Genomic DNA, 13,083 nt, shown 5'->3' on the forward strand with positions numbered 1-13,083 from the left:
TACAGTTCAAGAGGTATGAGTTCAAACTCTGCTCTAGGCTCATGCTGAAGATCACCTGCACTAAAATGGGTACCTGCTCTTTGTTGTGGGGAATAAGGTGGCTGTGGTGAGGCCAGTTATAGCACTCCTTTGTGTGCCATGGCTAAGGCTATTGCTTATAAATGATCATTGTTATTTTATTGTTAAAAATGTACTATTACCACTGGCTTTTTCATAAGAATATAAATATTGAAATTAGTTTATAATTATAAATATAAATTCTGAAATATGCTTTGGTAATATGGCATCAATGCTTTGACTGAATAGACAATTAGGTACAGTGAAAATATCAACAAATACAACTCTGCCCCCCCAGTACAAACCTATATATTTCAAAACTGTTACTTTTCATTCATTATGAGCTGTAGAGATTGACTAGGGGCTACCTCTCAGTGGCCACCATATCACATGTTAGCTAACAATATTTTTAAAGACGATCCTGTCCCTTTTATTCTCTCCTGGCAGAATGTGCTATGCTTAGAATTTGAGTTATAATCTTGCAGGTAAATATCTTCAAATATATTTGCTCTTCTGTAAGACAAACTGAAAGAGAACAAATAGAATAGATAACAAGGACCTGACTCTATGAACATGACCCTTATACATGTGACTAACTAGTCACATGAGTAAAGCCATTTAGTTTAAAGGAGTTACTTATAGCAGTGAAGTAACCTGGCTAAGTATTTGCAATTTGGTTCCTAGTTCATGAGCTATCATGAGATAGTGTTATTTAATACCTAGTCCTGGTGATTGTTTTGTTCAGTCCCACTGGGAGAGAAATATGTGTGACATTTTTTCATAAAAATGTGGTGTAATCTCCACTGTTTGAGTGAAATAGGCCAGTCATCTGTATTTTGATCTTACGTTTTTTATTGTCAGAAGCAATTTGTATGGTCATCCTTGTCACATTGCAGCAATTGTAGTCCTTTCAATTTCTTAAGCTACATTATCTTTTTAGCCTGGTGTTTGATTCATATGCAGAAATACCATCTTTCACGCACCACATATGCAAAATCACCAGAAGTGGAAATGTGAGAGAAGTTTAAGACTAGATGTGCAACCAAATGACTTATGAGTGCATTACAAAGCCAAACTGGGGGCAAAGATTATTTGAATTGAAAGTGCCTTGCTTTGCACAACCCTAGCCATAATATTATTCCTCTCAGTCACATTAAGACCAAATTGAAAACCTGAAAGAAGATTTCAGCTACTGATAACTAAAAAGATATTCAAAAGTTGGAACTAATGCAGAGAAGGGAAGCTAGACTATTAAAGAGGACACAGTATTAGATGAGATTGCTGAAATTAAGTATCTGTAGCTTCAAAGAAAGGTGATTAAGGACATAAGAAAATAAATGAATTTGAGACCTGTTAATGCAAGAAAAAAATTTCTGTTTATATAAAAAATATTGGAACCAGGAATAGTAAATCTAAAATGAAAGAAGGAAAAATTCAGGTGGGAAATTAAAAATGATGAGGACTAATGTTGTCTCCTGTTTAGTTCATACTAATCCCCTCATCATCTCATGGCTTTCTCTACATGTTACATGCATTATGCAATTACCTAGTTAATTGTGCAAATTAACTATGGTGCCTTAAACGTTTCAACCAACTATAAAGTTATTGCTGGAAATGTGTAATAACTTTATAGCTGGTACCTATCCAGGTTTAATTTGCATGTGTAGCCTGTGCCCTGTGGCTGGGAGCCCCATCAGCTGTTTGGAGCTCTCAGCTGTGCGTGCCCATATAGATTGTAAGGCCGGAAGGGACCTTGGAAGATCATCGGGTCCAGCCCCCTGCACCAAGCAGGAAAGATAACTGGGGATCAGGTGACCCCAGCAAGGTGAGTATCTAGTCGTCTCTCAAAGATTTCCAGGGTAGGTGACTGCATCACCTCTGGAAGGAACTTATTCCAGTCTGGACACCCCGACTGTGAAGAAGTTTATCCTAATGTTGAGCCTGAATCAATCTTCCAGGAGATTGTGGCCATTACTCCTGCTTTTCCCCTCGGGTGCCCTGGTGAACAGCTGCTCACTGAGCCGTAGATGTACTCCTCTAGTGTAGCGGTAAGCTGCTACCAGGTCCCCTCTCAGCCTTCTTTTCCTCAGACTGAAGAGCCCCAGATCCCTCAGCCTTTCCTCATATGGCTTGCCTTTTAAGACTCTGATCATAAGGGTGGCTCTTCTTTGGACTCTCTTAAGCTTGTCCACATCCTTGTTACAATGTGGTGCCCAGAACTGGACACAGTTCTTAAGTTGGGGTCTCACCCATGCTGAGTAGAGCAGAAGAATCACCTCCTTGGTTTTGCTGGAGATGCATTGATTGATGCATGCCAGAGTATTATTTGCTTTGCCGTACTGGCTACAGCATTGCACTGCCGGCCCATATTCATTCTGTGGTCTATTATTAACCCCCAGGTTCCTTTCATTCATGGTGCTAGTCATTTTGGTGCCGCCAAGCCTGTAGGTGTGTATGCACCCTCATGCCTGGAAGTTCCCAGCTGATGCTGGCGACTAGCCATGGGAGCACATGTCCCCACAGCTGGAAGCTTTCTCAGCTGACAGGGTTCCCAGTTTTGGGGGCTCCCCATGCACCAACACGACTGGGAGACTGCAGCACTTGCCATGTCCCAGTGGCAGGGGTGCATGGGGTGCCCCTGCAGCTGGAAGCCCAGTCAGCTAAGAGGGCTCCCAACTGTGAGAATGTGCTTCTTTCTGGTGCAGGGGGAGCCCAGGAACCAGGCAACAAGGTGTGATGAGATTAGGGTGACCACTTTTAAAAAATGTAAAGGTAGGACACATGCCTGCCTACCCTCCCTCCTCCCCTTTTCTCCCCCTGCCCCCCAGCCTCTGCTGGCGGCACAGCGGAAGCAGAGTTGAGTGGGGCGAGCGCAGATGCAGGCTGCCCACTGCAGGCTCAGGGCTCTCCACCTTGCTGCCTTTCCCTGGTAGCCCTGTGCTGGCTGTGTGCCCCCTGTCCACCTGGCAGCAGTGGGGGGCACAGCTCCACACTGTGACCACCCCTGCTGCTGCTGCTGGTCAGGCAGGGGGCACATTGCCATGGCAGCGTGGCCAGTGTGGAGGAAGCCAGGGGAGGAAGCCAGGGCAGGGAGCCCTGAGCATGCAGTGGGCAGCCTGCATCTGCCCTTGTCCCATGCACAAATCTGGGGGGGGGGGGGGGGTGCCCTCCCTTTTCCCCTGCCGAAAACGGGGGGGGGGGGGGGGGTACATGCCCCTATGCCCCCCTGGGGGGGTGCAGTGGTGGGGAGTCGCCCCTTCATGCCACGCACCCCCTGGATGAGCTGTCCATGGCTCTGTCCCATTTCCTGGCCTGGGCCCCATGCACCAACCTGGCTGGGCAGTACCTCCACCCTCTGCCCCACTCCCTCCCTCACCATGGGGACTTGATCTGCCCTCCCCTTCAGTACTCCCTTTCTTCCATAGACCTACCTTCAGGGAGCTGCTCTCCACAAAGTCTGGCTGTATTCCTAGCCACGTGCATGTATGTGGGCTCACACATGCCCATGATGCTCCCTGCATCCCACTCCCGGCAGCCCCAAGCAGCCCCTTGCAGGCTGGAACACTGCCAGCCTGCAAGGGGAAACTAACCATTTCCCAATCCCTGTACAATACTGCGAATCTGGGAGAAATACTCTCTCGGAGTCATGCATCCTGGGACTAGGACTGTCCCACCCAATTAGGGATGGGTGGTCACCCTAGATGGGAACTGACTTGCAATCCCACAATCACATCTCCTGCCATTTACATGTAGTACAGCAGGAGATGTGATTGTGTGGATTGTGAATTGTGTGGATTACACATTTTACTTGTGACCAGCAAGTAAAATGAAATTTGGCTAAAGAATAAACTACTTAGTGTTTCTGATAAGAGATTTTCAAAGCTGCTGACAAGGTAGAATTAATTTAAGGGAATATTAAATTTGTTGTGGATACTGTCAGTATCCCAAAGGTTTAGCTCAATCCTACCATGTCATTCTGTGAAAAAAATGACTCTCAAAGCACGTGTTCACTTTGTTTCCTTTTCATGGTAATATATGCAGACAGTACAAGAGTGGGGTGAACTGATTGCTGAATTAATGAAAATATGATTAATTTCATGGTAGCACCATACAAAATTACAGTTACAATAACTGGAGTCTTAGTCTTAGAACACCGGTTACACCTTCTATGGTATGATACCCACATAATGGTTGTTTTAATAAAACTTTATTATTAATAAAGTTTATTCAGACTTTTTATTCATACTCTGTTGTTAGGAAAGCACCTGTAACATTGTCCCCTGTCTAGGTAAATATTCAAAAAGTACAATTGTTATCTAATTTAAATATGAAAAAAAATGCCAAGTGAAATGATATACTTTTTTTGTAAAACTAAAGACTTATCTCATTGTGCTTTCCATATAGAATTCAAGCAAATGAACACTACATCACAGAAGTTTGTTGTAAAGTCAAGACACAAAAGGAGTAGAAGACAGGTATGAGATGATATACTAATTTATACTGTTAAGGTTGGCTTACAGCTATTGAGCTCTGAAGATGAAATCCTATTGTTTCTGTCATTTTGACATATGAGATATGAATAAACAAATAATCAAGGGAGGCAAGGAATTTCACTAGCATCCATGGGCAAATCCAGGATTTTGTAAAGGGGTGCAGGAGCAGCAACCAACATTTCAGGGATGGTTGCACCCTCACTCCTAGCTCCTTTCTACCCCTGAATGGGCAAACCACACCACAGGAACATCAGATGAGGATTTCTTTTAAGTCCCCAAATCAAGTAAGATATCCCTCTCTCCCTCCATTCCTCCTTGTGCTCAGTGGCATGCCCCTCTGGGGACAGCGGCAGTGGAAGGAAGGAATGGGAGAGGAAGAAAGGGGACATGCCACTGAGGGAAAGGGGGAAGGGGAAGGGGGGGACTTCTTGAATCTTGCATTCTTGAAGGAGGGAATCTGATTCAGAGATTTAAAAAAAGCATCAGCTGCTGCTCCCATGGCATTGCCTGAAACAGAGGTGTCACTGCACTCCCATCTTGATCCACCTCTGCTAGAGGCTTTTTGGAAACAGCTGAAAAGAGGGGGAAACTGAGGAGGAGGAGGAAGCAGCATTTCAAGAGTGCTGCATTCACTTGGAAAAGTTCACAATTGTCTCGTGATCTCTGAACTAAACATAAGACTAAAGGCTAAAAGAAGTGGCAAACACATATTTATCACCTTGAAAGTAAACAGGCAATAAAAGAATTTGTCACATAAATGTTTTTTGTGAACATCACTCTATACCAGATAGTGCTAAAGGGATTTGCTGTTTTTTCATAAACAGCATACAGTAGCTGTAGATCTATAGCAACAATCATGACATAATAATCCTTGTGGGAAAAACCAGAGAAAACAAGGACAACACAGCTGTGAATATCTGTAAACTGGAAGGAAATGAGGCACTAAATTGACTGTGAAGTAATGATTGATTTAGAATTTGAACAGATAATACAGCCTTTTAAGTGCTTTTCTAGCTAAGAGCTGCTTTCTCTTTATATCAGTGTTGTGATTTCCTAGCTGATAGCGAACTGTTTCTAAAGGTACAGTTGCTGTTTAGGATTTAAAAAAAAAATTAGGAGTTCTTGTTTTGTTTTTTAAGCGTTTATCAAGCTCTGGAGAAGATGGGGCAGGGAACACTTACCATTTTTAAAGTAAATACCTGTCATTCTTCCACTAGCCCTCCAAAAACTTTCTAGATTAATTTTGGAATTAAGGTGTGTCAATTTGTGGTTTGCAAGCGTAGACAGGTAGAACAACAATGCAAACACACAATTATTTTTGTAATGTTAGATTTTGAAATAAAATAAGTGAAATGATGGAAGCATAGTAGTATGATTTATACCTGAGACCAGAATAAAGGAAATAAATTATTCTTCTTGCTGTAACAAATTGAGATTTGTTTTCCATAAAGATTTAAACAAATATTGAATGTCAATGTTTCTGCAGGTTCGTCAGATTCCACATAAAGTTGAGGAGGAAACAAAATACATTGAGCTAATGATTGTTAATGATCATCTAATGGTAAGACTTATATGCTTTGCTACTTAAAATTTATTAATATTTTAAAGTTGTCTTAAGCCTCTGAGACAAAAATAATTAGGCATTCTATGTTGCTAGAATGTAAATTCAGCCTACATCTTCAAGACAATTGATTCTGACCTTGTATTACTATTGTGTAACTACATAGAAAATGCTCTTGATTTTCACCAAGATAAATGAGAACAATCTTAGATTAAATATGAAGAACTAGCATCTTGGACAGTAGTTTCCTGTGTTTCTGGACTCAAAGCAGATCACGTTTCTTTCATACTGTTTTGGATATTATTATGCTTACCGCTAATAACCATGCAAATCAGTAATGTTTGCGTATTGATGACAGACAGATTTATAATGACTGCATTTATTGAGACATCAAAATACACCAATAGTATATTTTATTGTTAAGCAAGTACCTTTCCAGAGAGCAAGTACTAGGGCTTTTTGACACAGCTGAGAAATACACAAACCAGAGCCAATAGCTGGGCACTAAAGCTAGGCATTTTCAAAGAAGTAAAGTTTTCATAGTGATGAGAATTAATCCTTGGAAAGAGTAGGTAGTTAGCTGTGTTAGTTTGAAGTCAGGTAGAAGTTAAGGCAGGGTAGCACCTTAAAGACTAATCAGTTTAAAGGTGCTAGGAAGATGGTCACCTACAGAAACTTATCCCTCTCTAAAGCAGTTAGTCCCTAAGGGTGCCTGTACATGATCGTGGAGGCTGCTTAGCCATGCTATAATTACCGAGCATTGGAATAGACTCAGTTAACCAAGTGTGCTGGAGAGTGGTAGTTATTGTGCTCCAGCAGTCTTCCACGTCTTGTGTATCAGTGTCTCCATGCTTCAAAATGGCGGCAGGGGCACTTAACTAAAGCTCATTGAATGAACTATAGTTCAAGTGCCCCTGCTGCCATTTTGAAGCGTGAGGATGCTGATACATGAGATGCTGTGGCACGTTAACTAGAGTGGCTGCTCTAATTAAAATGCCCCCTCCTCCACCCCTGGAGCACGTGTAAAAGTGCCCTAAGTTGCTGCCTTGCCCTACCTTCTGACTAATCTTCAGAAATAAAAGTAGTGACTCCACTTCTTAAAATCTTTAGATAGGGATGGAATTCATTTCTGAAAGATATGCTTTAGTTAAACCCAAATTATGATGCACAATAGAAGTAAGCGGATAAAATTCTGTGACTAGTGAATCTCTTAACAGGAGATCACATGAGATAAGTTAGGAATCCCTTATGATCTTAAACTCTATAAATATATCAGTTGATCCATCTTCTCTGCTAAGTCTAGTATGTTTTGAGGAGTGCCCAAATTTGCAAACATGCCCATCAAGTTGTAAAAGGTGTGGGCCATAATTCAAGGATGGTGTTTGGAAAATGGCCTCAGTTGCGTGTCGAGTGGGGCACTGAGTAGTGACCCCAACCCAGACATGCTTGGGGATGCCAAGTGTGAGAGAGGAAAAAAGCGCGACAACTAGTAGGTGAAGAAAATTCATAAATTTACTTACAAACCAACAAGATGATTAACGAGTTGAATACAGGAACTAATTACAAGGACTATTTACAGTAGCAGGTGGACACAGACGACATGGTGTGGAGAACGAACAGATGATGGGTAGTGGCAAGTAACAAGCAAGGTGTAATCGTGAAGGTTGACTGCAGCTGAAAATACTATCAGTACAAGTATGATGCCTAGTTGGGCAACACACAGGGCGTTCCAGATAGCACGTGGTCTAGCTATAAGCTGTGGTAGCCTATGCTAGGAATCTAGCTAGAGGCCTAGGGGTCTGTCCAGACAAGACAGGTGATCAGGCTGTCTTCCTGAGTTCGGGAGCGTCTGGGGACCTCACGCCAAGGCGCACAGCCCCCTTTATAGACTCCCTAGCCAATCAGGGTCCCCCCTTGATGGAACATTCTGGAGGCCTCAGCATGCTGGTCCAGCCAGTCATGCTCTAGGGGTAACTCCTGATTGGTTAGGCTACTAGCGATCACGCACTGTCCACATAATAGTGCAGGTTAAGGTCTCATTCCTCCGCCACTGCATCACCGAATACCACTCACTGGTAGTCATGTCACTTAATGTAACTAATTACAATCTGGTGGAGTCACATCACCTCCTGACAAAAGGAATACACTGTTATCCTTGGGTGATTTAATCCTTTGACAGCTCTATTTGGTGAACAAAGCTTAATTTCTTAAATCACAGAGGAAAATGTTGGATGCCATTCAACATTTCCTGAATTATTGTGTTCAAGCCTGGAAAGTACGTCCACAGCCTGGACAATGGTACGTGTTCTACCCAACTGAACAGATCTGATTCCTCCAAAGGCTAGTGCTTCTTATATTATGATATTTATGGATATTATCAGAGTCAGTCCACTACTCTCCTGCACAGACTGCAGACAGAGGTTTGCAAATGAATTATTTTCTGTTGGGTTACAATATTTTTGGTAAAGGGTCTGAGGCAATGTAACTGAGGCAGGGGTGACTGGGATAGCAGCCCCAGGCACCGCTTTTGTAGGAGGGGTGCAGAAGCAGCCATTGTCACAGTAGTAGCTAATTGTACAGCTGCAATCAGCATGGCAGGAGCCGGCACTGCCCTGAGTGCTGTGCAACCTCGGTGGGTGCAGCGCTGTGCTGCTAAGCCTCTGAGATTAACCCACTCATTATGACTTTGCCTGCACTCTGTATCTGGAGCTATGATTATGGAAAATTAGTTACAGTATTGGCAGTGTGCTTTGGGCTAGCATTTGAATAACCATGGGCATTGTGAGATGCAAAATGCCTTTTAATGGTCACACATTCTGTTGTTGAATTTTCAGACACTTCAAACTTAAGAATGTTTCAGTAACTGTGTCCATCTTATCACTTTTCCTGTTTTTTGCTGAGTCTGCAAACAGCAGTAACCTAAAATTGGTGAATTTCTTCTTATCTGAGGTATTCCAGTATGCACTGAGCTACTGACATCACAGCCCTCATAAATCAGTGTTGGAATCTGGCTGTTCAGAGTCAAGAAGTTGATTCAACGTTTCATTAGCCCTATAACACCACTTGTCTCACTTTTTATTTAATAGAATATGTTATAAGCGTCACAACTTATACAAAACCATCAAATATTGAGGAAGACTAAATAGACATAACTTATCTATAGCTGGCTGCCATGTTCTGTCTCTGGTAGATGCAACACAGCAAGGTGTGTTGTGGCAGCAGAAAATAAACAATCTTGTGCAAAGATGCTTATTGCCTGGTGATTTAGATCCAAACTTTGCCTTCCTTTGAATTTTGTATAGGCTGGGAATGTATAAAAAGAACCTTTTTATTAATTTCTCTATTTTAGAAAGAGAGATTTATATTAAAAAGCCAAAAGCAGTCTCCCTATTGTGAGGAGACCATCCTAAACAAAACATGAGCACCCAATGATGAATTTCTAGGAGCAGTTACTTCTAAAGATATGCTTACATTTACTGGAGTGAAAACAAGGAAATAAACTAAAAGTCATAGTATTTTTGTCTGCTTTAGATAATTTGGTGATATCAGTATATTCTGAAAAAGACAAAAATCAGCTGCAAAGATATATTTATCTTTAAATCCCAAAGCCCTTTTCAAAAGGAGGGAGGTGGGGGGTGGGAAACCATCATCCTTCTAATTTTTAAGATGGGTCAATGGAGATTGATTTTTCTGAAGAACTAAGTATCTGCAGAGCCCTTGATTTTTCTAAACTTGTTAGAGCTCAGCACATCTTGAAGATCAGCTCTGTGTAGTTTGCCCAAGGCCACACAGTAAATCACTGCCAACTGAAGTGAAAAAAAAATGAAGCAAAAAAGGTAGTTGACACAGTGACCTTGGAAAAAATCTGAACACATGACTGAAAAGAATAATTAAATACTATCATTTTTAAAACATTCTTTTAAAGTCTTTGTATGTCTGCTACCTCATCCCAAAATAAATGTTATCAAAGGTAAAATATTTCTTCAGCACTTTTTTATAGCAGAACTACCAATATTGAAGTATTTGCATTTAAGGATCCTTTCATGCCCCCTAAAATATAAGTTGGGAAATACTGTTCAATTGTATTGTGCTTAGTAAAATAAAAAAAGGGCAAGTCAGATCTCGAGTAAGGATTATTGTGAGCTCAGGCTTAAAAAACAAAATGACAGATGATAGTGTAACACCCCAAAAGAGGCAATTTAAAAAAAGATTCTTATGAATGCATCCAGTTCAAAACAAAGAATTGGTTTATGCTTTAGAAAGTATTCCTTTTTAAGAATAAATATGTTCTTGTTTCCTAAGTATTCTTTAACAGATTCTACATTTAGAAAAATTTACACTGATGCTGGATTTTATGTACTGAAAATAGTTTTACGCAGTGCTTAGAGCATGTGCATAAATCTTTGGAGGACTGAGGTCTGAATTTTATGTTCAAGCCTTTTCCTTAGTGCTGTGTACATTTTATTTTATTTCTGTGTTCTACCACTTTTTCTCGACTATCCTCGTGCCTGACTTCTCCTTCATGTCATTTCTCTCATGGTTATTTTGTCTCACGTTTTTTTTTTCATCATGTTTTCTTCCATCTCTTCCTGAGTGTATTTTTCTTTTGACCTAGTCTCTCTTTCCCAGGTTGTTACAGTAGTATCTTAGGTGGGTACAGGCATTCATTTCTACTGGTAAGAATTTCTCCCTAGCTGGAGAGTTACACATGCCAGCTCTCCAGCCAGGGACCACAGGAAGGCTGCTCCCTGGGCTATCACTGCTTTTAGGGGAGTTCATTACCTGGCAGCCTGCCCTCTCCCCTGCCTGGGAAGGAGGAAGACTGTCAATAGACAGCCACCCTGGTTTTAAATTGCTTCTTCAGCAGCTCAGATGAGCTGCACACAAGGTGTTTTAAAGTCAGAGGAACAAAGAAGCGCGGCTAGGGACAACTTCTTTGAAACTGGGTCCTGGCTCCCCAGCTGACCTGGGTGGGTTGTCAGGGAGTCAGAGGACTGTGGGATGCAAGTGTCTCTCCCTCCTGAAAAGTGTACAGGCATTCAAGTCATATCAGGAGGAGGAAGATCTTTCTTGTAAATAACCTATCTAACATCTTGTGGAGGAGACAGTTTTCTTCTGCAAGAAATCTCTTGATTGTCCCTTCATCTCTCTTTTTTGTGGTGGGAGAAAGGCTTTTCTCTTAGCACAAAAGGAATATCTGTACATTGCCTTAATCTCCCTTTCCTCCTACCCAGGTCAAAAACTACATAGTTCTTTGGCTTATTCCTCTTTTCTGCCTCCTGCTCAGCAAAACAGTCTTTCCTTTTTTTCCCCATCTACAGTTTGAAGCTTGGAAACTCTGGATTTCAGACATTCTCTGGGCTGCCTGGTACTGGCTGGGAAAATATTTCAAAGAACTCCACAGCAGCCAGGCTGCAGGAGGTCTGAGGCATGTGTACAGTGTGGAGTTCCCAGCTGTTTATGACTGGGTGGAAAAAATGAAGATTTTTTCTAAATATTTTTTCCAGGCTTGTAGTTTCCTGAAACCTTTGGGGAATTTTTTGAGGCATGGTTTTTGTCATGGCACCTAAGGGATATATTATTTTGGCTGACCTAATCACTACGTACAGGCATGGTATAAAAACTGCAAACCACCCAATAGAGGCTAGACAGGTGGTAAGGCGAGGGCTTTGGCAGCCCCACAGGGACATATGGGAGCGTTTCAGAGCTTCAGGGATTGCATATTCCAGCTGCTCTCACTGGTATTTCAGAGTGGTTAAAGGGAGATTGTTTTTATGGTCCACTTCTGGTGGGTGTTTAATATAGTAATAATAAACAGTATATATTACTTTTCAAGAGCAGGAAACATGGACCTGATTTTCAGCAAGTGCTGGGCACCCTTTCAGAGTGTTTTAGGTTGGTTTCCAAAACTGTTAGACACATCAGAAAAACTTGGTTTAGGTGTCTTAGGCTTTTCTAAAGTATTTGTCACTGTAACATTTAAGCACATTAAAGGTGCAGAATTATATGAGGGCTGTTCAATAGGTAGAAGGACTTGGGAAGGTTATGTTGCATAGGAAATGTCACCTTTATAGAATAATGTTGCAGTGTTCTACTGTTGCTGTATCATTACAAACGTGATTTGAGACACTTACTGTGAAGTACTGCAATTTTTTATAAGGAAAGACAGGTAGGGATTTGGGACAGAATAATTTCAGGAAAATGTGTTTAGATATATTAGGCTGCAAGTAGACAGATTAATATTGACTACATCTGCAAAGCAGTTTCAGGAAAGGGTACTGAAATTATGATAGCATATGCCATATTGGCATTTGACCGTTATCTACTAATAGTTCATTGTTTTAAGGTTGTAATAATGATAACAATTTCAATAAAAATACTTCCATAGAAATTCTACAGCATCTTCACCAAAGATCTTAACTTTCCAAATATGTATTAATTGATCCTCCCAATACTGTAGAATGCATATTTGAATAATTTTAACTGTTTTAAATTATAATCAGTCCAAAAGATAAACAGCTTGCACACAGCTTTTCCTACAGGTAAATTCATTTTTAAATGCTTTTCAGATCACCAAAAATGCATTTATAACTTGTTTCTGTTTGTTTTCAGTGTAAAAAACACCGGTTATCAGTTGGCCATACCAACAGCTATGCTAAGTCAGTTGTGAATATGGCAGATTTAGTAAGTATTACTCAGTTTAATGTTTTTTTTTACGTGTTGTGAATCACATGGTTATAATGCTGTAGAAAATGTCAGTTCACAGATAATTATAATATTAAGTTATGTGTAGATTTCAGACATTTATTTAGGCCACAGTCTATCAAGGGACTAAGTAAGATATGTGCTTAAAATATGTAAGAGGAATAATTTTCTTCCCTTCATGTGCTGAGCTGACTTCTTATTGAGATTTTTAAGCACATCTTACAAGGAGAGACTACTTATTCAGAGTACCATATTGATTACTGCTGA

General features: G+C 41.0%; 1 protein-coding gene across 6 annotated transcripts in view; it reads left to right on the plus strand.

Moving 5' to 3' along the window:
• The window catches only part of ADAM22 (ADAM metallopeptidase domain 22), a 126,279-nt gene that overhangs the window by 37,350 nt on the left and 75,846 nt on the right, over positions 1-13,083 (plus strand). For all 6 annotated transcript variants that reach the window (XR_003094878.1, XM_025208141.1, XM_025208146.1 and 3 more), the window contains exons 5-7: positions 4,462-4,532; positions 6,037-6,111; positions 12,724-12,795. Coding sequence is in view for 5 of the 6 variants with exons in the window: in XM_025208141.1 (XP_025063926.1) it covers positions 4,462-4,532; positions 6,037-6,111; positions 12,724-12,795 (218 nt within the window). In the remaining variant the exon portion in view is untranslated. The remainder of the gene's footprint in view (positions 1-4,461; positions 4,533-6,036; positions 6,112-12,723; positions 12,796-13,083) is intronic.

Source organism: Alligator sinensis, unplaced genomic scaffold, assembly GCF_000455745.1.
Source record: "Alligator sinensis unplaced genomic scaffold, ASM45574v1 scaffold147_1, whole genome shotgun sequence".
In the NCBI taxonomy this organism is placed as follows: domain Eukaryota; kingdom Metazoa; phylum Chordata; order Crocodylia; family Alligatoridae; genus Alligator; species Alligator sinensis.